The 24366-nt window shown below is 39.3% G+C and overlaps 2 protein-coding genes across 8 annotated transcripts in view; one reads left to right on the top strand and one right to left on the bottom strand.

Annotated features, from left to right (window-relative positions):
* SPATS2L (spermatogenesis associated serine rich 2 like) overlaps window positions 1-2418 on the top strand; it is a 109695-nt gene extending 107277 nt beyond the window's left edge. For all 5 annotated transcript variants that reach the window (XM_067548953.1, XM_067548949.1, XM_067548951.1 and 2 more), the window contains exon 12: window positions 1012-2418. In XM_067548953.1, the coding sequence (XP_067405054.1) occupies window positions 1012-1407 (396 nt within the window). In that variant the 3' untranslated portion in view covers window positions 1408-2418. The remainder of the gene's footprint in view (window positions 1-1011) is intronic.
* A 2798-nt stretch (window positions 2419-5216) lies between these two features.
* Window positions 5217-21983, bottom strand: KCTD18 (potassium channel tetramerization domain containing 18). Of its 3 annotated transcripts, XM_067548955.1 has the most exons (8): window positions 21847-21983; window positions 21029-21111; window positions 19868-20070; window positions 17196-17407; window positions 15071-15264; window positions 13322-13416; window positions 12774-12882; window positions 5217-8860 (listed from the first exon to the last, which is right to left on the bottom strand). In XM_067548955.1, the coding sequence occupies exons 3-8, from the start codon at window positions 20022-20024 to the stop codon at window positions 8305-8307; spliced, it is 1323 nt and encodes a 440-aa protein (XP_067405056.1). In that variant the 5' UTR covers window positions 20025-20070; window positions 21029-21111; window positions 21847-21983; the 3' UTR covers window positions 5217-8304. The 3 variants fall into 3 exon arrangements, with proteins under 3 accessions (XP_067405056.1, XP_067405055.1, XP_067405057.1); XM_067548954.1 differs by lacking the exon at window positions 21847-21983 and having other exon boundaries at window positions 21029-21282; XM_067548956.1 differs by lacking the exon at window positions 21847-21983 and having other exon boundaries at window positions 12774-12873; window positions 21029-21282.
* Window positions 21984-24366: the final 2383 nt, after the last annotated feature.

The following is a 24366-nucleotide window of genomic DNA, read 5'->3' as shown; positions in this document are numbered from 1 at the left end:
GTCCTACATTGTGCTATGAGGAAATATTTATTCCTGACAATTGGTCAGTGATCAACTCATGCCTTGAAACCTTTGGTAGACCTTGAAATTGAAACCTGCCTGATCTCAACAGAATTATATTATTTCACCAGCTCAGTAGTTCTGCTTACTATATTGTGGCATATTTATATATTTCATTACAGGACCACCCTGCAATGTCCTTATTCTGTAGTGCTTTCTCAGGTAAAGCTCCTGAGGAAGTCAAGCTGAGTTTTGCCTGTGCAGGGAATACAGGATGAGACAGATCCATAAAGAGAAAATAAGGAGCATTTTATAATTTCAGTGGGTGTGTGGAATCTACTGCATAGCAGTCATACAACTAAAAAGAAAACCACCAATTTCCACAACTGATAAAAACTTGCTCTGTGTAGGGGGTAAACAAAATGGGCATGTCTCCATCCATCTGGAGCTTTCCACATGGATTTCTGCTGTGTCTTTCTGCAGATCTTATTGTGCTATTTACACAGTACTTTGATATCCAGAAAAATAGTAGTTGGGTTCTCAGGGAACGGGGGCGGGGCAAGTCAGAGTGAACCTGGGCCCAGATCCCTAAAGGTATTTAGGTGCCTCATTCCCATTGATTTCAATAGGAGTGACACCCCTAAATACCTTTTAAGGATCAGGGCCCAGGTTTTTTACTGCTACTTAACTTTGCTGCCGGTGTTTCTGTAGAGCTGACTAATACATCATCACCTTTTATAGTGTTTGACAAGCATAAACATTTGCAAATAGCTCAGGTATCAACTCTGTAGTGATGTTCTTGTAGATGTAGCTGTTTATAAGTTGTGTTTGCAGTGCTCTAACAATGATCAGGCTTATATGTTCTGTTACATCCATGGTTAAACAAAGCACTGACTGCATTAGGAATTTGATTCTGTATATATTTATTAATATTCAGCTTGTTATATATTTTTAACAAAATCTTTTAAGGGTGCCTGCAACCTAATAATCTTTCGTTTTCTTTCTTGGTAGAATGGGCTATCTAGCCAAAGACGCAGATTTAACTCACAATATCACGGTATCCGGCTCAATGGGTCTGTCAAGTCACAAGGTGCTAGTAACGAAACTGATCAAAATAATATAAAGAGCAGTTCCAGATATGAACATAGAAGACAGCAGCATAATAGTTTCAGACCTAAAAACAAAGGAGCTATGAAAAATCAAGACCAGTCCACAGCTTCAAAGACCACAGAGAATCTAACACATACAGAAAAGACCCAAAGAAAGCATCGTACACCAGACAGCACAGAGCCCAGACCATTCCGTGGCAGTGCTAGGGTATCTCAGTGCAATTTATGCCCTGCAAGAATAGAGGGCTCTGCTGATGCCACTGTTCTTTCAGTGCCAGCTGTGACTTTGGTGACTTAATTCTCACAAAGAAAAGACACAAAGCAAATTTATCTTTTTCCATTTATGTTTCTTGCTCAAGGTACTAGTTGAAATACTGACAAAAACTAGTCTGTCAGAAAATAGAATCAATCAGTTGCTGCTTAAAAACTTACTGGTATTTTGATTAATTCCAAATAATCATCTGTAGTTCACCTCATACTTTCAAAGCTTTGCTCAGTGTGTTCAAGGTTATTTTTGTCATGACAATGCAGCATTTTAGCCAGGCAGTATTTGCTTCTTAGAAAAATCAAATCTAGGTTGAAAAAAATAAATTGAAGATTAAATGCATAGTAGCAAGATGCCTTCCATAGATATGTGATTGTACCAGTCCACTCTGTTGTTTTTAGAGCAGCTAATGTTAGAAAAGACAAGAAGTTCATACATCATGGTCTGCAATGAAAATGGATGCTCTTATAGTGTTTTTCTGGACAACTCTATACAGCTCTCTTTCTCTCCATATATATATATTATAGACACACACCGTATTGCTCTATACAAATTAAAGAACATAATACATTATTCCATAGTGAGAGATCTGTAAGATCAAGTATACATTGTATTTGATATATTACATATTGGCATTTTTCATTGGTAAACTACTGGGAGTCTGGAAAAATGCTCATTTCTTAAGTTTGACATGTATATAATCATGGCTATCCAGGTGTACAGTCCAATTCTCCACCCTTATCAGTCACTTTTTTATGACTAATTGGAATTATTTTTTCCATATGAAAAGTTGCAATTGAATCCAAACTCTTTTTCTATGTTTTTGCTGTAGGAACCATTTCTCCTACAGGAGGGCTATAACTCTTACCAATCTTTTATGGCAATATGCACCAGAAAATGGAGATGCGTGTTTGAGAGGATATCACATCCATCTGAATTTTCTATTTTAAAAAAATCCTAGATAGTTTTAATGTTCAGATTCTGTATTTCAAAAACTTTGTTTCTTTCAAAAAAAAAAAAATTAAAATCTACTTTCTAATATTTCTAGTGTTCGCTGCTTTGCAAAACCGAACAACATGAAATTCTCATTTGTTTATATTGATCTTTGCGGCAATAGCTACCCTCAGTACACACTTTGGGCCCAATCCTGCAGTTCTTATTCAAGTAAATGTCCCATCAAGATCAGTTCTCTTTGATTTGTTGATTTTAGTGCTTTATTCCTTGCTTGTTGAAATGTATCTTAGACACATTTGGGACCTGATCTAAAGCAGCTCAGCTGGAGTCTTTCAACTAACTTCAGTGGATTCTGGATCAGTCTCTTACTTCCTATTCTGGGCTAGATTCCAATACCCTTAATCATGTTGAATCCACAAGTAGCTATATTGACTTCAGAGGGACTGCTTGTGAAGTAACCTACTTAGCATAAGGTATCAGAATCTGGCCCTCCAGCACCACATTAATGAAATGAGTGACTATGCACTTATTTGCTACTTTGCGCTTTGTCATAGTTACCTCTGCCTAATTTTTACTAGATGGCTTTATTCACTTGAACTACATAACTGTTCTGTTTTGTCTATTTGCCCCTCAGAAAAATCACAAAGCATGAATATCCTTGTTTGCTTTTCAAATGAGGGTCCAATCTTTGCTTATTTCTCTTAGTGACATCAATGGAAGTTCCATATGTGGATATTGGGCTGTATGTGGCTCTAAGAAACAATTAGCTTCTCTTCATCTTGAGAGTGAAAGAAAAAAGAAAAATATGTGGACAAACATTTCCTACTTAAATATTTACTCAACAGCAAGGCATTGCTTCCATCCTGCCCATCCTGCATGTTACCAGGAAGCAGCTCAGTTTGCAAAAGTCTTGATCAGTTTGCTCTCCATTGCAAACCCACGAGGCTCACTGACAGTGTGCTTGCAGATCGGTGATCAGAAGAGAATGGGTTAACACTGACCTGAGCTGCTGCTGTTTGTAAAGGGGGCGGAGCTTCCTTTTTCCATAAAGTGGATTGCAGATGGTTGGGCTAGAGAGGACTAAGGAAGTTGTCTAATAGAATTGTGGAATACTTCCAGCTAACTTCCAGGACCCGAGTCAAGCAGGGTTGCATCTACACTATAAAGCAATAGGGTCCAACTGTGGATCCTGGCTTAACTCAAGCTCAGACCTTCCAGTGCTGCAGGTCCTGGGACCCTGAATCCGAGCCGTGGGTTAGCGCAATTGCAGTGTAAATGCAAGGGCTGGTGGATTAGGCTTGAGTTTGGGCTCAAGCACAGATTTACATTGCAGTGTAGCCATACCTATAATGACCCAAGGTAACCCTACACTACATCATATGCAAGTTAGCCTCGCTGGACGCTACAGATATACAGTTTTAAATATGGCAACTCTATTATGATGAGAGGTACAGAAGCATACAGCACATTTCAAAGCATTCAAGAACTTGTCACCCAACAAAAACCTACAGAAACAGCTTGAAGCAATAGTGGATGCTGCACCAGAGGCTGGAATAAGTGGAAAAAACAACTAAAGCTGCTTGTCTGAAAATGGCTGAATTGTTAATGCAAATCAGAAAGTCTGACATACAAATTGTCACTGAGCAACCTGCAGGGGTAGGGTTGTAAAAATGATAACTCAGCCAGGGGGGAGAACTTGCATGATCCATCCAGATTTATTCATAAGAGCAAAACGAAAGACATTTCCCATGAAGCTCACAAAGCAGCATCTGCTGAGACTTCCCTCTCACTGCTACTACCTCATCCTCCTCTGAGCTTTTGCCTCAAGTGAGCCTTATAATGCTACTGCAGACTTTGCTACAGCAGAACACCCATACTGCCTCACAGCCCACTGATTGATTATTACTGCATTTGTGACTCCTTTAATTACTTGTAGCAAAGCTGGCTGGAGCCTAAAAGCAGCCAGTTGTCAGGAATCAGCTGACAGCCTCATTCTCTCTCAGGCTTTTAGAGAAGCACCTACTCCTTGCTCAGTTTCTCAGGTGAGAGCTTCGACCTTCATAAATCGAAGAAGAGAAAGAAAAAACAAACAATGAAATGTTCCTTTCACTGGGAGCCAGTATTCTCTTCCTAAGCATGGCTGAACTGCAGCCACACTGCACTAATCAGTTAAGTGCTTAAACGGAAATATTTTAAAACTGTTTCCTCTCTACTCTGGAGAAGTGTTGGAAAGCAAGACCACTGCAGTGATTAGGAACACAAGAGGTAGTGATTCATTAAATAACTATTGTACACAATCTGCTCCCCAGTCACTCACAGGAGGAAGAATTCTCAGTGCAGAGAAGGAACTAAAAACTATGCCAGCTGGCTGCTCTATTTATCCATTATCAGTAGATGTTTCCTTGTAGGGACTCACAGCAAAAGTGGGTATTAAGGAAGGATTGGAAGTGGTGCAGGGTAGTAGCCTTACAGATCAATTTAGGATTGGCATTCCATGAATAAGGGGTAGTGTGGAAAAAAACATGGACATATTTGTGGGAGAAGCAGCTAAATGGCCAGGTATAGTTGATGCCATTGGCAGAGCAGACGAGATGACATAAGACTGAGCTATCATAATGGTGGGTTGAGAAAACAGGCAGTTTCCCTTCAAGTAACATTATTCTATTTGTTTATAAAAATGACTATTTACACTGCATGTTGTAAAGGAACTTTCCCAAGCTATTTTAACAGTTAGATGAACTTAATACCAATTACTGAGTAATATTTCTGTGGCTCTTGGCGGAGTAACTTTTAAGCGCTATCAGTATTCTCCTAGACATTCAAAATGAACATGTGCTTATCATATGAAATAACATCTATTTGTTTCAATTAAATAAAGTACAAATGAGTTCTCCATACTCTGAAGCAGTTTATTGAATTACAACTGTCTGAATCACATGTACTGGTGATAACAGGCTTCTGTCTGACAGTCCCATGCTCAGTCACATGTGAATGATTCTCTAGCAATTTACTTGGAATGGTACTCTTCTGCATACTTAACACTTGTGCTGCTAAATGTTTTGCTGTTGGAAAACAAAAAATTCTGCTTCCACAGAGGGCCGAAAGGGTGACAATGTTAACAAGAAAATGACAGCAATGTTTAATCCATCACACTAAATAGGCAATGCATTTCCTAAATCAAAGCATGGCCATTGGACAGTAGATAGATTGTTAGACTGAAGTTACTTTCTGAATTCAGTTTCTTTTATAGCTTTAACGTGGTACATTTTTCAAAGTTCTCTGGTTTTTAAGCACAATTTGATAGCACACATGTAAAATCCCAACTGAAGAACCATGTCTCATGTTTAATACAACTTTCCCAAATCTTTCATGTAACCTGTATCTGCGTAAGAGTTGAATGCAGATGTATAATGCCATACAGGACTTTCTTTGCTGAAATAGACAATTTTGAAACGGTACAATAGCTAGCTTTACAGATTTAAAAAAATGGATGATATTGATATTTATGACTCAAAAACTAAAGGAAAGTGTGTTTGTGCATAATCCATTAATGATGGGCTTGATCCAACTTCCAATTCTGTCAATGGGGAATTTGATCAATCCCTTAAAAAAAAAAAAAAAAAATCCCATTTTACTTCCCCACCATCTGCAGTCTGCTTGACTGTTTCATCTACCAGTTGAATCTTGTAAAAAAATTAAATTGTAGTAAAAACAGGTCCTGCATCAGAATTTACAAGTCTATGCAGTGTCTCTAGCACAGCTGGGGGATCCTGATCTTTATTTATTTCTCCCCCCACAACCTGAAGTGCAGTTTCTACCATTTATTTCAGTCTTGTGCGGGACTGTTCAGGATTCTGAGTGTCATGTTGATGGATTTGGCAATAATACTTATTTAATAATAATAATACTTTACTATCAAGGAAGATGACCTAGAGTAAATCCTGAACTGATGCCAGCACAGAAAATCGCACAAGATTTTACTTAAAACATTTTAGTTTGTGTGTGTATAAAATAATTCCATGCTATTGCTGATCTTTAGTGTATGTTTTTAAATCTTTTAAAATCATCAAATGTTGAAGAGCAGGTAGGAAGGAAATATTCAGTTTTAGGAAACTTATTTTGGAAATATAATAAGTACATTACAAACAGCGCCATTATAAAACAATGAAGTAATGAATAAACAAAATTGAATATGTATGAAAAAATTTATTTTTAATTCAAATGCTCTTCTAAAAATACTTCAGACACTAGGGCCAATGGAAAATTACGAACACAAGGAAATGGTAGACTGTACAATTTTAGCATTTTCCATGTTTTCTCTTTTCTACGTAATCTAAACTTTCACTTTAAAAAAATCAAGGTTTCTATCTTGGGCCATTAAAGATGCAAGCTGGCCTTCAAAATGTAAGTTGACAGCCAGAAAACTGTAGTTTTGCCAACTTTCGTGATATATGGTGTTTTTCTTAGTGCCTCAGCTATAGGAGGCACATTATAACATGAGAATCTTTTTTTAAAAACTTACTAAAAGTTAAGTTTCTAGCCCTCATAATTGCAGAGTAAAGCTTGAAAAAATGTACTTCCTAATGTATTTTTAAAAGTCTCATGATTAAGTCCATCATGTGATTTTTGCACATTTGGGGTTGACAATGTTAGACCTCTTTTTAGTCAAGCAAGACCAGCAAAGATATGCCATATATAAATCTCATTAAAAATACTTAAATGCTAACATTAAGCAATGTTGATCTAAACACCCAAGAAGAATCAAGGCACTTCTTCAAGACATTGGCACAATTTCTGCTTTGCTACACTGGTGTAAATCTGCAGTAATCACTGACTTCATTGGAGTTACTACAAATGTATACTGGTGCAACTAAGAAACAGTATTCAGCCCAATATTTTTGTTCTCTATCCTCTCCCTGGTCGGCATTTTTTGCCCATTTTTCAAAGAAGGACTTTAGTGTTTTGTTCTGTTCTGTTTAGGCTGGAAAGAGGCTGAGCTTGTCCCTGCTCATATGTAAGAGTCCCACATATAGGAAGGGAGTGGGGGAGAACAAAGCTATGACAGCTGTGTCTGACGTAAGAGCCTTCCTGCAACTGTAGGACAGAGTGTACTGCAGCAGTGCAATGCCAGGCAGTTTCCAATTCCTAAGGAATACAATTTAAGCCTAGCTAGCCTGGGTTGCTGCCTGGAACTCTGACACTCATTCAATTCCCCAATGGAGATCATTCCTCTTTGGGAATGTAATATGTATGTCTCAATTCTGTGAAAAGATTCTGCCCTGTTGTTTCCATGACAGGCTATTTCCCCTTACATTTCCTAGTCCCTCCTCTATGGCAGGTGGAAGGACGGCTCCTTTCATTGCTGCTAAACTGCTCTACCTATATTCTCCCCAAAAAACTTTGAAGCCAACAACCCTGTTCCTTACTCTTGGTAATTCAGATACCTTTGCAATATCCAGTATTTTACACACCTGGAGAGTAGAAGACTGAGTGTAGATCTAAGACTGGATCTCCCCCATTACTAATCAATGTGACCTATTTTCTCTAATTTGAAAATCTGGATTTAGGAACCTAAACTTAGTCTCAAAGTTTTTAAAATCTTGACATTTATCTATAATGGAGACAGCTAGGTTTGGTTTGCTTGTGTGCGTGTACATTCTATCTTTAAAAAACAGTAACCCCACAGCAATCTGACTTACATAAATATCTGAGAGATGGTCACAGTGTATTGCAAAAATGTTTTTAAAAATCCACACATCCTGCCCCTACCCCAAAAAATTAAAAGTAATGTGAAAAACTCACAACTTACTACAAATGTCAAAACCTTTTGCCCATGTACTATTTTGCTCCACAATTTCCTACCAGGTCTAGTTATAAATTATAATCCGGGATGTATGTTTGTCCCTTGACACCATGGTCAGAAACTTTTCTTTTAGCATATCATTCTAGAAAATCTCCACTCCCCCTACTAAGGAGTTAAACTTTGTCATCCAGTTCATCGTTCTCCAAATTATTCTTGATCTGACTATTCTCTGTTGATATATTGGATTCTTTCTTTTTTAGTGATGTAGAAGCAGTAGGAATTTCAACAGCAGGAACCTCCTGTTCACCTGTTCTATTCAGTGAGAAAGATGACTGAGATGGTGATACAATACATAGTGGAGTCCGCTTCAGTTTTACCACACGAGTGGATGTGGGTTTCTTAGACATCGAGATGTTGAATGTAGTTTGATATGTTGCACCATTTTCAGCACCTTCAGTTCCATAAGAAGCCTGAGAACTTGTAGGCAATGAGGTGCATAGTGTAGGTTCAGTTTTTGGCACCACTTTCCGCTGTACCAAACTATCACTGCTGGGTCGTTTAAGAGTTACCACAGAATGTGAAGAAGTGTTATAGGCAGCTACTTTTAATGAAGCAGAGTTCTTGACTTTGATGTGGGTACTTGTTGAGGGGCCAGAAAATCTAATTGGTCTAGGACCAGCTTTAAAGTTTTGACCATCTTCTTCCTCTTCAGTAAAGTCTATCAATCGTCTGTTTAAAAAAAAAAAGTCTCTAAAAGAGCAATCTAGGTATTTTAGTTATTCTATGCATCACACATAATTAAGCTATAATTACGAAATAGCTTGTCTCCAACATTCACCCACAAATCTGATATTTTGTTTTTTACTAATGTCAATTGTGGTTACTCATTTATGCTGCTCAAAGTTGCTAGCAGTCATCATTTCCTGTAAGTCATACCCCACCCACATTTTTACCTGCCATGAAGGTTTTTAAGACATTATTGTAAGAATATCTTAAAAGGAGATGATATACAGAAAGTGTTAGATGAAAATGAATGAGAAAGTAGTGAAAGTGAGAGGATAAAAGAGTGAGGAAATTTGAAAATATTCAGATAAATTAGAGTATAGTCAAAGGTTTCATGTGATACCCCCGTAATTAGACCCCAATATGTTAAAAATGCTAACAGTATATGGAAAATGTAAGACCTCAGCTACAGAGGAGTACTGACAAGATTACCAAATTAAAGTGTAAAACAGCAACAGGAAAAGCAAAGATCCCAAATGAAAAGAAGATTCCACTGAAGACTTTCAAGAGAGCAAATTAAGGGTAAGTGAAGGAAACCCAGTAGGATCTCCAAAAAAAAAAGGGGGGGGGGGGGAGGAGAGGGGAATTTTATGTTATTGGCAGAAGTAGCTACCATTTCTACTGTGTTCAACAAACACTGTCTCTCAGTCTGTGTGGCAATGGAAAATGAACAGATGCCAGGAAGATTTAAATTAATCAGGAAAATAATAAAAATAAAACTGGTGGAAATCGATGTCACGCTAAAACAGCGGGTCAAGAAATTAGAACATTTGAGGGCTGACAAAACAAGGGCTAGATTGGATCCAAGCCAAAAGTAGGTCAAAAAGAGAATTAGCAAATTTAAATATAAACCTCTTGGGGGATGGGAGTAAAAAAGGGAGCACAGAGATTGGAATGAAGCCTATATAATTTGTCAATACTTTTAAAAGGTATTAAGGCAAAAGCCAATAAACTATTAATCTGTAATGCTGACTGCCACAGTGGAAAAGACAAGGAAACTGTTACTCACTGATAACAGGAGAAAGCCTAGAAAAATTGAGTATAAAACAAACTACTTCTAAGTATTTGCCATAGGGAGAATTTTGGGGAGTTGACGAAGAAAAGCTGTAGATACAATTGATCTGAACTTCAGGAAAGATTTCTATAGTGATCACCAAGACACATTCAACTAGAAAGTCAGTACTATAAATAGAATGTGAATTATCTGAGTTGTTAAAGACAGATTTAGATATACCACAGAACAATGGATGTTCTTATTAATGGTTTGGAATAAGATATTGTGGAGTGTCCCATGCATTCACATTGGAAGAATGAACAATATCAGAGGTCAAGTAATTGACTAATTTTCTAAAACTGGGATAAGTCAATATGAGAGAGAAAGGCAATACTATTCATTTAGTTTGGAAAGTTTATAAGCAAAACCAGTGTAAGGTAAGGAGGCAACAGACGTTTTTTAAGAGAGACATGTGAGAAGGGAATGTATCCTCAATGACCAAATACATGCCAGAAAAAAGAAGGAAGGGGAAGAAAGGAAAGCTAACAAGCTAAAATCTTCAACCCACTGCTTATCAGCAGTAATTAAGAGAATGATATAGTCCCATAGGAATAACTAGGACTATCTAAAGTAAACTAGAAGAAATTATACAGTGCTTTGTCAGAATAATGAGCTAGATCAAGGGTTTCAACTGGATGTCTGAATCAAGTGTTTTCCTTGCACCAAACTCCCTTTTCACCGCATGTTTTTTATCTTACACCAATGGAAAATCCCACTGAGCAGGAATCTCACATTTGTGCTTTGGCACATTGACTGCACCTGTGAAGATGCATCAAAGTATACCGAAATGGACTACAATTATACCATTCTGCTGAGTTTCAAACTGCTGTACTTCTGCATATTGAGGGAAGGATGGAGGTAAGTGGAGGAGACAGGGGAGATACAAATACACGGTAATAGAGTTTGGTACTGTACAGGACGGAAAGAAGGCTACTTGGCAAGCTAATGGGAAAATAGATAAGTCAGCTACGACACAGAGACCTCTTGGAAAAGGTACCCTGTTCTTTATAAACAACTCTCACCTCAGACCTGACAAACTCATTATGCCAAACACGTCTTGCCAGATCTTTATCCACAGAGTAACATGTAAGGTATCTACAGTAAGTGTGTAACTTCTAAAGATTCATATTCATTGTGAGATGTACATATGGGTAATATTTAAGGAACAATGTATCTATATTGAAAGGATGCTTTATGGACTTGGGGGAAAAAAAGTAAAGATTAGTCATCAGGAAGTCTCAGTAATAGCCCATTCGGGGCAAGAGGGAGTTACCCCAGCCTGTCTGGCCAATAATGCAAAGCATAGTTCAACTGTTTAGCCTTGTGCAATGCTTTGAATGGGAAACCAGCAGAGGCAATGACTAACAGTCGAAACCACTTGAAAGAAAAAAATAAACTTTACAACACGATAGGGTTTACTCTATCTAGGAGTAGAAACAAAAGACTGTTTTCAGTATAACAGGATGAGGGGAAGGACACTGCATCCATTCACTTAGGAAAACCCTTCAGGGGGGAGGGGGAAGGGAGGGAGGTTTCATGAATATTTGCATCCTGGTTTGTCTAAAATCATCCAGCTCTGCAAAAGACCAAACTTCTGGGAGAAAATCTACGTGATTACATAGGAAATGTAACCATTGATAAGCGTAGACCCAAGTTTGCGTTTTCCATTTTGTTAGTGTTGTAACCACTTGTTTCCACTACACTCTCTCATTTCTAGTTAAATCTTTATTCTTCCTTAATAAATGTTATTTTGTTTAGTTAAAAGTACTCACAAGTGCCGTGTGGCTTACAGGGGTGGTGGTCTAAAGTAAACTGGCAAACCTGGGGTACACTGGCCCTTAGGGGGCAGAAGATTTGGAATTTCTGTAAGTAGCCAGTGCTAGGGACTGAATATCACAGGGGAGAACAATGTAAAGAGACTTGGGAATAGGGTTGCACCTATTGTTAACCTGCAAGGTGAAGTTAAGAATGACATAATCCAGAGAAAAGACCTTGAGCAGCTAAAATGTTGGTGATGCCAGCTACCACAAGAAAGACTGCCTCTCACTGGAAGCATGAAGTAACAAGGTAGCTCACAATCCTCACCAAAAATAGGGTAGGAGTACTGCAGGGATGGCCTTTATGTAGGATCTTTCAGAACAGGATGTGAATGAAAGGGTATCCTGGAGGACCACCAAAAAAAGTGTAAGTAGGGAGGCACTCCAGCAGAACAAAGAACAAAATACAGAAAAGAAAAAGTTGTGGAAGGAGGGGAGAGAGAAGAAGTGCATAAAAACTCTAGACACAAATACACAAACAAATCATACTGGTATAATTAAGGCAGTGAGGGAACGTGAGAGAAATACAAGTGAATAGTTAAACTTTAGGACAATTTTCAGACAGATGTTTCATTTGGCTACCAATCCAATTAACATATAACTGGATCAGTAAGCAAAACACAATTTCTCTCTAAACTTTGGAACCTCCTCTGCCCATTTTATAGTGTGTGTTTGTGGGCTAGGAGAAGGACTGTAGAATAAGGAAGACCTCCCACAGGCCAAACTGAAGTTATATTTCCTCTACTGAAGTCAGATTTGCAGTTCTCTTCCCCCTGATAAAAAACAGGTTTTATAGAAATGGAGAAGGTGTAATGAAGAGACAGTGAAGAATGAAAGAAATAAACTCACAGTTAGTAATTATTCCAAAAGATTACTTATATGGGGTCTAAAATTTGTAAGAAAAAGACTAAGTTATTTTCTGTTACAAAAGCAGTAGTGCGTTCTACAGTGCATTTTAAGCAATCAGAGTTTGAATCCGTGAATATACCTTTTATGAACTGGAGACATATGATGGAGACTTCCTTTCAAAGGGCGTTCTTCAAGAGTCCAACATTCTATCAGCTGGGGCATCCTCCAGTAGCTGAAACCTGAAGTTCCTAACACAAGATACTTAACAATATCTGAGGGAACATACTTAAAGCATATGTATATATGAAAGTGCTAAGAATTATCATTATATTCAAGACCTCTGCTTTAGAATTTTGACTGACAGGTATCTGTGCTTCAATACCATGCGTCTCCTCTGGGTTTCAACATAGTGCCTTATGTTGGCCAGCCTATCACACCTTTGAGGTGGTAGGCCCTAGGAAGTTCATCTCTATTCAACATTCCCAGTTTAAGGAAAACTAGAAAACTTGTTTTTCAAAGAATCACTACAATTGCTGTCTTACCTCATGCCACTTACTGAAAACATTCAGAAATGTAAATTTTTTATTTTTTTATGGTCATTTGGCGAAAAACAAAGTACTTGGGATTTCTTATTCCTATTTAGGAAAGTATAACTACTAAAATGGAAGCAAAGAATTAATACTGTACCTCTCCCTTCCCAGATATCAAAAGCATCCATCATCTTTTTCAGTTCACCCACTGAATAATAGCTCCAGATGTATTGGACATTACTTCCAGCCTCTCTAGAATTATTTTACAAGTAAAAATTATGTGGTTAGTCTCGTTATTACTTTAAAAATAGCATATGTTGTATGAAACCTTCAAAACAATATTTCAGTCCTTTCCTTTAGCCACAAAGGATCAAGGTTTTCTCAGTAGGCTTTTTGCAAAGCGGATATGAAAATGTAGTACTTTAACTTCCAATTCATTTCTATATAGTCAGTACATCCTCTGATCTGCTTGTCTCCACTACAAAAAATACCCAGCTGCTGAAATGATGCTGAACATGGTTTTCCTGCAGTGGTTGCCATGAACAAATGGTTCATTAGTTTCAGAAACAGGAACAGAAGAAAATTTGTTCTTGTTTATACTTGTAGCTGTCGAGTGTTGAACTCTAGCTTAACTATACCTGTTGCTGACATGAATTATCAGCAATAGATATTTATTGTATAGACATGCCTAATGACTTCTGACTTCAACATTTTCTGAAGGTAATTGGTTGACTGTTAGGACTACTTTCCCCAGCTTTTTTTTTCCTGGTAGTTTTTACAATATGACTAGTTTTTGTTCCCATCTTTCTTTCTTTTTTTGCCTTCATCTCATCCTGTGGCTGCTTCACAAAAGAAAAATTACAGAATTCATGACCTAGGCCTGATCTAGCAACTTTCAATGACATGAGGAATTACTATTTAGAGTGACAACATGGTGAAGAACAGTTAAATCCATACATGCCCAAGTATGTTGGAAAAGTTAAATTTATTCCAACAGGTTTAGGAAAACCTATATTTTACAAGAATTAAATTATCTGTATGAAATTTTACCTTCATCTTTTTCTACAGTATATTTAAATCTATACTTTACCTGTATCTGACAAACCTAAAGCCCTTATTTTAAGAAAATATCCAAAAGATGTGTAGTGTTACAAAGCACACATCCCTGAGGTGTACCATGAGGCACAAGATTAAAAGCAGAGTTCTTCAAGCCACCCAAAAATAGATCTACTCATAACTAGTATTATAATTATTCTTAAAATGCACTACTGTTGTGGTATTGAAGCAAATGAAATATAGAATCATAGGACTGGTAGGAACCTTAAGAGGTCTTCTAGTCCAGGCTCCTGCATTCAAGGCAGAACTAAGTATTACCGAGACCATCCATGAGAGGTAATTGTCTAACCTGCTCTTAAAAACCTCCAATGATGGAGAGTCCACAATGGAGTCTATTTTCTTTGATAAGTCAGGGCATAAATTAGGCAGTTTCTTTTTGCCTTCATTTCTTCATTCCCCTATTGTCTATCTCTTCCTCCTTTGTTGTCAGATAAGATTTTAAAATGTGACTGTTAATAACTAACATGTTGCATTTGTTTTCTGATCTGAGTCTGAGTAAAGATTAATATATACAAAATTTCTCCGCTATTTAATGCGAGTATCTTCCTAAATGAAAGTGTAATTTTAAAAGAGTAAGATGTTTTAAAAACAGTCCTTAAAACAAAGATTTACAGTAACTGTATACTGGCCACCTTTTGTGGGCTCTCTTTAATTATTGTACTCTGTGCTTAACTTTATATCTTTTCTTTATTAATTCCTAGTAGTAATGCCAATGTGTAACTATATGCTTTCCAAACAGAACTGACAATCTCATTTCAGTATGTTCTCTGATGTCCAACAATCATCTTACCTTTTGTACATATTTTTATTATTTATTCTTCCTCCCAGTTCCTTGTCAAGTACATCAGTCCCATCAGCTTTTGTGGCAAACACACCAATAATCCTACTCTCACAGCTTGCTCCAGATGTGTTGAGATAGTGCAGAACCCAAACTGTAGGCTTGGTACAGGCTAAACCATAGGAATCACAGAAGTCTATCAAAGCCTGGAGAAAAATATAAAATGTTGTTATACTAAGAATTTTTTTTAAAAAAACTAGATTTTTCACATTTAAGTTTATTTGGCTTTAATAATAAACTCTACTAAGTAAATCTCATCTAAAAGCACTAGTTTTCCTACCTCTAAAAGGATATTGGAAATTGAAGGAAGTTCAGAGAAAGGCAACAATAATGATTAGAGGCATGGAAAAACTCTCATGAAGCAAAACTGAAAAGACTGCAATTGTGTAATTTAGAAAGGAGATGAATAAGAGGGGACATGATACATATATACAAAAAATTGATGGTCTAGAGAAAGTAGATGAGTCACTTCTGTTCGTAGTGTCCAGATTCTCACATACAAATGTGAGAGGTAACTTGAGTTAATTAGCAATCAAACATAGGAAAAAATATCCACTAGACAAAGCCTAAAATAGTGAGAGCTGCATTGTGTTCTTATTAATAGAATAATTAAATTCTAACTGCAAACCAAGTTCTGCCCTCAGTTTTCATGGATTCTAAGGCCAGACCACAGTGATCATTAGTCTGACCTTATGTATAGTATAGACCAGCGGTTCTCCACCTTTTTTTCCCCTCGTACCACTCGGGGAAAAAAAGGGGGGGAGAGGGCTTTTGGTGGCGGCGGGGTTTCGCGGAGGCGGTGGGGTGGGGGGACTTTCGGCGACGGCAGGGTTACATGGGGGGAACAATGCCCTCCGCCAAAACCCTGCCGCCGTTTGCCCCTTTTCAGCGGCAGGGTTTCGCAGGGGTGGGTGGGTGGGGGAGACTTTTGGTGGTGGCGGGGGGGAACCTTTGGCAGCGGCAGGGGGCGGTTCGCAGCGGATTCGGCGGCACGGTACGGCTCATGTACCACCCAGCCTTCTTCGAAGTACCATGGTATAGACCATAGAACTTCCCCAAAATAATTTCTAGAGCATCTTTTAGAAAAACATCCAATCTTGACTTAAAAATGGTCAGTGACAGAGAATCCACCACCCTGAGTAAACTGTTCCAATGGCTTGTTGCTCTCACCATTAAAAATGTATGCTTTATTTCCAGGCTGAATTTGTCTAGGTTCACCTTCCAGTCACTGGATCATGTTATACCTTTCTCTGCTTGACCCCATTATTAAATATTTATTACCCATGTAGGTACTTACAGATTGTAATCAAGTCATCCATTAACTGTCTCTTTCTTAAGCTAAATAAATCAAGCTCCTTGAGTCTATTATTATTAAGCATTATTCTCGTGGCTCTTCTCTGAACCCTTTCTAATGTATTAACATCCTTCTTGAATTGTGGGCAACAGAAATGGACAGTGTTCCAGCACCACGCACCAGTCCCAATAGAGGTAAAATAACCACTTTACTCCTACTTGAGATTCCCGTTTATGCATCCTGGAACTGCATTATCTAATTATAGAGTTTAGCAGAGTGGCACTACAATCGTTATGTGGGATGACAGAAGAAAATTAAAATATAGTTTGTCTTTCAGATCTCAGGATAAGTTTTCATGACTGACAAGAAATATCTTGTAAAGTGATCAAATTAAATCTGAAGTCACTGAAACACAAACATGGACATTCGCAATGCCAATTTTACAAAGTCACTTTTCATAGAAGACCTGCATGTGAAACTGAAGATCAAATTTAGAGTACCACTTCACAGAAAATGTTAACAATTAAGTTACAAATATACAAATCCCTGAAAACAGAGGGTGTAGAATCAAGAGAAATGCTGACATAGCTCTAATTACCATGACTCTATTAGCAACTCTAATAATTAGCAAGTGATTCTTCCACTAAAACGTTGAGTTGATTGATGACATACAACAGATTATTCAAAAGTTGTAACCTGCAAATATTGTAGTTTTATTATTTGGTTCCAACTGAACAGTATGAATTATGGAATACTTTTAAAAACATAAGAAAATGCCAAGACCTTTTTAAGTTCTATATTTGACCTTAAAGAATATGTTTCAATTTCATTGGCTAAGTGGTCAGACAGACTGTAAGGATAAGGGATGCCAAAATAATCTGCCTCTTCCTGCAACGCAATTCGTGTTTGTTCATCTTTAGGAATCCGAACTTCTCCATGAAGATAATCTAAAAGGTACTTAAACAGTTTTCCATCTCGATCAATAAGGCAAGCCCCTGAAAATAAAACAAAATAATATTTAAAAATACTGTTTGTAATTTAAGGCAGAATTTTTGTCATATTCTACCAAATATGGTGGAGTCTTCAATTAATAATGTATCAAGAGGTGTGTGTATATACATATATAACTTCTTTAGTAGTTATTTAAATGGGTATCTTGCTTCGGAGTTTGTATCCTTTTCCCAGCAATATGTCATCACTTCTTTTGAAACTGCTTCTTTGCTTTCCTACTGTATTTCTTAATTTCCAGATGAACAAACTAAACTCCCAATCCTGCAATATGATCCATGGGATGGAGTCCTATGCTATCAAGAGTCCTAATGAGAAATCTGTGGTCCATCTGTGCAGATTACTTAAAGGATCAGGGCCTAAATTGATTGATTGTACCAAAAATAACCTCATGAATAATATGCTCTATTTAAATGCTAAAATCAAATTACTCCTAGACGCATCTGATCTTTCTCTTAGGAGGTCAACGTCAAATTGAAATCCAGTCTGCTTCAAAAGGAGTTAAGTCATTTCATCTGTAGTATTGCACTTGTCCCTAAGTTTCCCTGACAAATTTTTGGATTTTACAATATTCTTCTTTGCTTTTCTCCTCTGCTCCTAGGTTTAAGATCTACACAAGCAAAAGGAGAAACTGACTATAAAAGGCCAACAACTAAACTGATTATATACAAAGTGCTGTTTTTCTCTCTTTCAGTTATAGTAATCTTACATGTTAAAAACAGATAAAACATTTCAAACAGACGTGATTTTTAAGTTGACTCTGTCTCTTCATAAAAGTGAACACAGTAATAAGTCTAATTCTGCCCCCAATCACAGCAGCGCAACCGCACTCTTTGCAGTGATGCTGCATAGCCATGACATTACTTAATGCAGAATTTAACCCACAGCAAATAGTTTAAATCGGCCTTTCCTATCTAGCTTCATTGCTAGTTAAAAATGCAGTCTTCTTTACTGGCAATTAAGTACTTTGGAAGTTATTTTGCACTCTTAAAATCAATCCTTTCAAACAATTTTTATGGTATAAAGGCTCATTAATCATATCAGAAAATCATTATCATTTAACTTTAAAGTTTTCCATTGCATTTTTAAAACTAGTGATAACACTTAATTTATGCAAACTTTTGAATATAATGTTATGCTGAAATTTTAAATTTTCAACTTTACTTTTTTATAAAGTCTAGGGGTATGTATGCACAGCAAACAAAACACTTGTGGCAGGCCCGGATCAGCTGATTGGCTCACAAGGGTTGGGCTGCAGGACTATAAAATTGCAGTGTAGATACTGGGGCTCAGGGTGGAGTCCGGGCTCTTAGATCCCACAAAGGAAAAAGTCCTAGAGTCTGAACAACAACACTGTATTTTTATAGCCCTCGTGAGGGGCCAGCTCCAGGTGTTTTATATTGCAATGTAGACATACCCCAAGAGTCTACTTATATAACAAAACTAATGCCACTCTTTTACAAGAGATGCTCTATCAGCTCATTATTATCATTAAATATTTATATTACACTGACAAGAGACCACAGCTTGGACTGGGGCCATTTTGAGATGGGCACTGTACAAACACATGCAAAAACACTATGTCACAAAGAACTGAGGCCTACAAAATCTGAGGCTTTGAGTCCCACAAATGCTTGAATCCATGAGTAGTCCCCCTTGAATTCAATGGGATTATTTATGCATGTGAATAGGGGCATAAGAAGCATAATGATGTGTGATGGCTTGAAGAAGGTTACAAACAAATATATACGTTTATATTAAAACATACTATTTGCATGTTTTTAAATGATCATAAAAAAAGTACGTCACTTATTCCTATCTGTCTCTTAATCATAAATTGGTTTATTTTTATGGGGAACACTGCAAAAATAGCTCTTCCCCATTGACATGTATGCCCTTTGCTCAAACTAGATACTTACTGTGAAAAACAAAAGAAGGCTTATAAACTTCATCTAACCATAAAAGATTTTGTCCCTAAAAACTAAACAAAATGTTTAAAGAAATAAAGTGTTCTCTAATTTGTAGTGCCCCTAACTGAAGGCTAGTGGCTTGATTTTTCAAATCCCGCTACATTAATGGACTCTGCAGGTGTTCACCACCTTTGCAATTCAGGCCACAGGATTTTTATCCAAACATCAGCTTTATCACTATTCCATCCTCTTACAGTGCCTCTGATTCTGGAGACTTGACTCAGATTAACTGAGAAATATGTTTTGTCCCTTTGTATGTATTACTTTTATTTATTTTTTCTATTGGTACCCAAAGCTTTCATAGATGCCTCTCAAAATTGAAAGAATATGTGTGTCAGTGTCTGCCTATTAGCTAAAGTAACTAATACAGTAGCTACGCAGTATTCAGTTACATAGAAAATTATTTTAATGATAATTTAAACTGATCCTAAAGCAACCTGATCAGATTTTAGATATTTATTACTTAGATGTATTTACCAGATTCATCTATTTTTAGAGGAAAACGTCCACTGAACATAGATGCTAGCATTGAATCCTTAAAGCGGCATAAAGACTCGCGCCTGGCTGTGTACACACAACCTCCCACGTTAAGTCGAAGAATATCTAGCACCTCTTCAGTCTTGCCGTCTTCCATTGCATTTGCAAATTTTAATATCAATTTGGTTATGTTCTATTAAAACCTGTAATAAATTTGCAAAAATAAAATAAGATAATTCTAACACAAAGAAAAAGCATATTTTATACAACACATTTAAGTAAATATTACAGTTCAACTTGGGTATCTTAATGTAACACAATGAAACAAGGCCAAAAAAATACTGTACATCTATTTGAAAATTATCCTGAAAATTTACCAGTGTCCAAAAGCAAATCATCTGCCCATATGTCGGTGTTAAAAAAATTGTATATCTTACTCAAAAAAACAAAAAACACCAAACACACACAACTACTCTCCCTAGCCAAATGCGTAAGTATAATTTTTCATGGCCATCATGTGAAAGTAGTGTTGGAAGACTATGGAATAAAAATCTTAGGTATTTTTGGAAACATTATTTTTAAAATGGACATTAGTGGAAAAACTGCATAGTCCAAAGGACTAGTAATGGGATATGGTGCCTCTTGCCTCTTCAGAAACCTGTTTTTAATTTGCATTGCTGCATTTAAGGCCGAGTTGTCAAAGTGATTTCACCTATCACGCTGATAATGTGAGACTTCAATAGGGTGCCATGTGGATGCAAGCATCTACTAGCACTGAGTTGTCTGCAGAATGAGGACCCAGTATGATTTAGATTTTGGCATAAATATCAGAAGAGAAACATCAATGTTTGTTTTTAAAAGTATACATTTTGTATATTAATACTTCACACTCCGGTCTTCCCGGATCTTCCAGTCACAAATATTAACTAAATATGCCTTGCAATACCTCTTGAAGAGGTAAAGGACATATTAGAATCCTTTTTATTATGACAGCCATTACCAAGCAAATTGGAAACTCTTACTGTATTCCCATGTTGCTAATCTTACTTTCCAGCAATGTCCCTGCCTCCAACAGTGGAATTTAAAAAAACCACAAACACTGCACTTCCAATCTTTGCAATATTTTATTCATAAACAGAGTTTGCTGAGGGTGCTGCTTACCCTGTGAACGTCTGTGCTGCTGGTCTACACACGGTGGTGGGTGTAGCTTTCCTTTAAACTGGTTGCACCGGCAGTGTAATTTCCTGTGATAACCCAGCATCATACAAAGATCAGTGAGTCCAACACCCCCGATCTCCATCTGCCTCCACACTCCTACCGCGGCTGGAGTGGGCCGGGCCAAGCCAAGCCAAGCCAAGCGAGCGCTGGGGCCCCCGTACGAGCGGTACCTACACTCGGGCCACCCCCCTCCTCCCTTCCCGCACCGCAGCGCAGCGCAACTTCCGCCCGCACGCTGGCACTGGCAGTCGGACGAAGCGCAGGGTCTCCCCTTGTTTCCCGCAGCAGGAGCCGCCAGGCTGGCGGCGACTCCCACCGCTGTGCTCGATCGCTGACCGCCCGCTGCGTGCGGCGGGGCGCAGGGCCCGGCCCGGCCCAGACCAGCCGGCCTGACCCTGACCCGGCCTGTCCAGAGGGGCGCAACGGCGGCGCTGCAGGGCTCCCGAGGGGAGACCCCGGCCCGGCTCCGCCGAGAGGAGGAGAACCGGCTCCTGCGCTCGGGGCCGGCCGGGCCGAGGCCCGTATTTCACCGGGCTGCGTGCCGGGCCGGAGCCCGGGCCCCGCCGGAGAAGCGCAGGAGCCCGAGGCCCCTCCCTCTCCCTCTCCCACTGCATGGGGGAGGGGGCCCGGCTCGCCTCAGGCTCGCTCAGCGCAGCCTCCAGACAAGCCAGGCCCGGGGCCCCGCGACGAGCTCGGCCTCGCCCGAGCTGAGCGCCCGGAAGCGAGTCGGCGGCGGGAGCGGGGCGGGGGGCGGTCAGTACCTGCTTCACGTTAGGCAGCGCCCGGCTCCGCCGCCCCCGGGTTGGGTTAGTGACCCACAGCCACCGCAGGCCCGCCGTCGCCCACCTGCCTGCCAGCCAGCGACTGGCCGCACAGCGCCACCCTGCGGCCCCCCTGCTCCCGTCCGCCTCGGAGCCGCGCAGGGACTGGGACAGGACTCGGGAACAGAAAGCGCGGGGCCAGGGAGTGAGAGGGGACGGTGGGTGCGTGCAACACCCCGCCCCGCTCAGCAAACTGCCCCTTATTCCCCACTGGGGGACCCTGACCCCCAGCGGAGTCTCCCCATGCCAGTCCTCATGGGGAGGGGGACTCTGATCCCGGACCCCCAGCAGGCTGCCCACCCCAACTCCCCCTGGGAGGGCTACTGTGACACCTTCCCCCCCCCCCCCCCAAGCAATTACCCCTCTGAGGTACATAGGGCGTGAGGTGAGTGGGGCTGTTCACATTTCTCAGAGCTATTGCTTCATGCTAGCTGCAGCCTCCGGCAGAGAGAAGAGGTCTGTGTAGTTCATTCTGGTTATATTTTTAAGAACAGCCATAATGAGTTAGATCAATGGTCCATCTAGCCCAGTGTTCTGTCCTGACAGTGGCCAATGCCAGCTGCTTCAGAGGGAATGAATGGAACAGGGCAGTCATAGTGATTGTGTTGTCTAGTCCCAGCTTCTGGTAGTGAGAGGGTTATGGACACCCAGAACAAGAGGTTGCATCCCTGATCTTCTTGGCTAATCGCCACTGATGGACCTTTCCTCCATAAACTTCGCTAATTCATTTTTGAACCCTCTTATACTTTTGGCCTTCACTACATTCTCTGGCAATGAGTTCCACAAGTTGACTAAATTGTGTGAAGAAATACTTCCTTTTTTTTCTTGTACACCTAATGCCTATTACTTTGATCAGATTCTTGTGATATGTGAAGGGGTAAATAATACTTCCTTATGCACTTTCCCTACACCATTCATAATTGTATAGACCTTTATCATATCCCACCTTAGTTGTCTCTTTTCAATCTCTCCTCATATGGAAACTGTTCCATATCCATAATAATTTTTGTTGCCCTTCTCTGTACTTTTTCCAATTCTAATATACCTTTTTTTTGAGATGGGATGACCAGAACTGCATGCAGTATTCAAGATGTGGGAGTACCAAGGATTTATATAGTGGCAGTGTAATCGGTGGCAGCAATCTCTCCATTTGAAGATGATCTTTACCACAGGATTTATATATGAGTCCTGAGATGATTCAGGAGTCCAATAGTGGAACCACTGATGTGCCCACAATAAGTACAGACATTCCCAGCAGGTCAGCTGTCTGCTGGGAGAAAGTTCTTTCTTTTTCCTTCCCTCTCTCTTTTCAGCTTCGAGGGCAAGATGCTTCTTAAAATGGGCCACTGCCTGACGGAGGATATAACACCATTGAGGGCAGTTGGTGGCTTCCTCCTCCCACCTTATGATGTCCACATCAGTTTTCTTGCAATATGCTTTCAGTGTATCTTTGTAACATTTCCTCTGCCCACCACAAGATCTCTGCCCATCGGTGAGCTGAGAACAGAGAGCTTGTTCTGGGAGGCAGAAATCTGGCATCCACACACAACGTGCAACCCAGCGTAGTTGGTGCATAAGGATCATTTTGTCAATGCAGGTGACATTGGCTTCAGGGATGATGCTGGTATTAGTGCAGCAGTCTTCCCACTTGATGCAAAGGATCTTCCAGAGGCTTTGCTGATGATACCTCTCCAGACTCTTAAGGTGTTGTCAGTAGGTCTCCCAGGTTTCGCATCCATAAAGGAGTTATAAAAGATGCAATAGCCCTGAATCTTGGTGTCCTTCATTGGTCACAATCCATGAAAATGCGTTGGAGCAATTTCTCAAAGGAAGCACTTGCACACTGGATTCTGTGCTGAATCTCACAATTTTTGCATTTTGAGAAAGTTGGCTACCAAGGTAGCAGAAATGCTCAACTGTTTCCAAAGTCTGTCCCTCAGCAGTAATTTGTGGTGGATTGTGTGCAAAACCTGAGGCAGGCTGACAGAGCAATTTGGTCTTCTCAATATTAAGTGAAAGTCGTAGGCTTTAGTAGGCTTGTGCAAAAAGATCCTGTATGCACTGAAGGTCATTCTCAGTATTCGCAAGGATAGCTCAATCATCAGCATACTACAGATCAATAGTGGACACCTGAGGATTTTAGACTTCGAGCGGAAACATAGAAGGTTAAAAAGCCACCCATCCATTCGATATTGAATGTCAGCTCCAGTGAGGAGACAGTCTTTAGCGAGGACCAGAATGACTGCTAAATAGATGAACAAGGTTGGGGCAAACACAACTTCTTTTAAAAAATTGGTGTTACATTAGCTATCCTCCAGTCATCTGGTTTAACCTATCACTTTTGATATATAAACTATCACTTCAGAGGCTGATTTAAGTGATAGGGTACTTACCACAGTTAGTAGTTCTGCAATTTCATATTTGAGTTCCTTCAGAACTCTTGGGTTAATATCATCTGGT

The sequence above is a fragment of the Emydura macquarii genome, unplaced genomic scaffold, assembly GCF_026122565.2.
Source record: "Emydura macquarii macquarii isolate MOO-44397 ecotype Brisbane River unplaced genomic scaffold, CSIRO-AGI_Emac_v2 contig_1253, whole genome shotgun sequence".
NCBI classification, from domain to species: domain Eukaryota; kingdom Metazoa; phylum Chordata; order Testudines; family Chelidae; genus Emydura; species Emydura macquarii.
The sequence above is the reverse complement of the archived record's forward strand: the minus strand, read 5'-3'. Positions and strand labels throughout refer to the sequence as shown.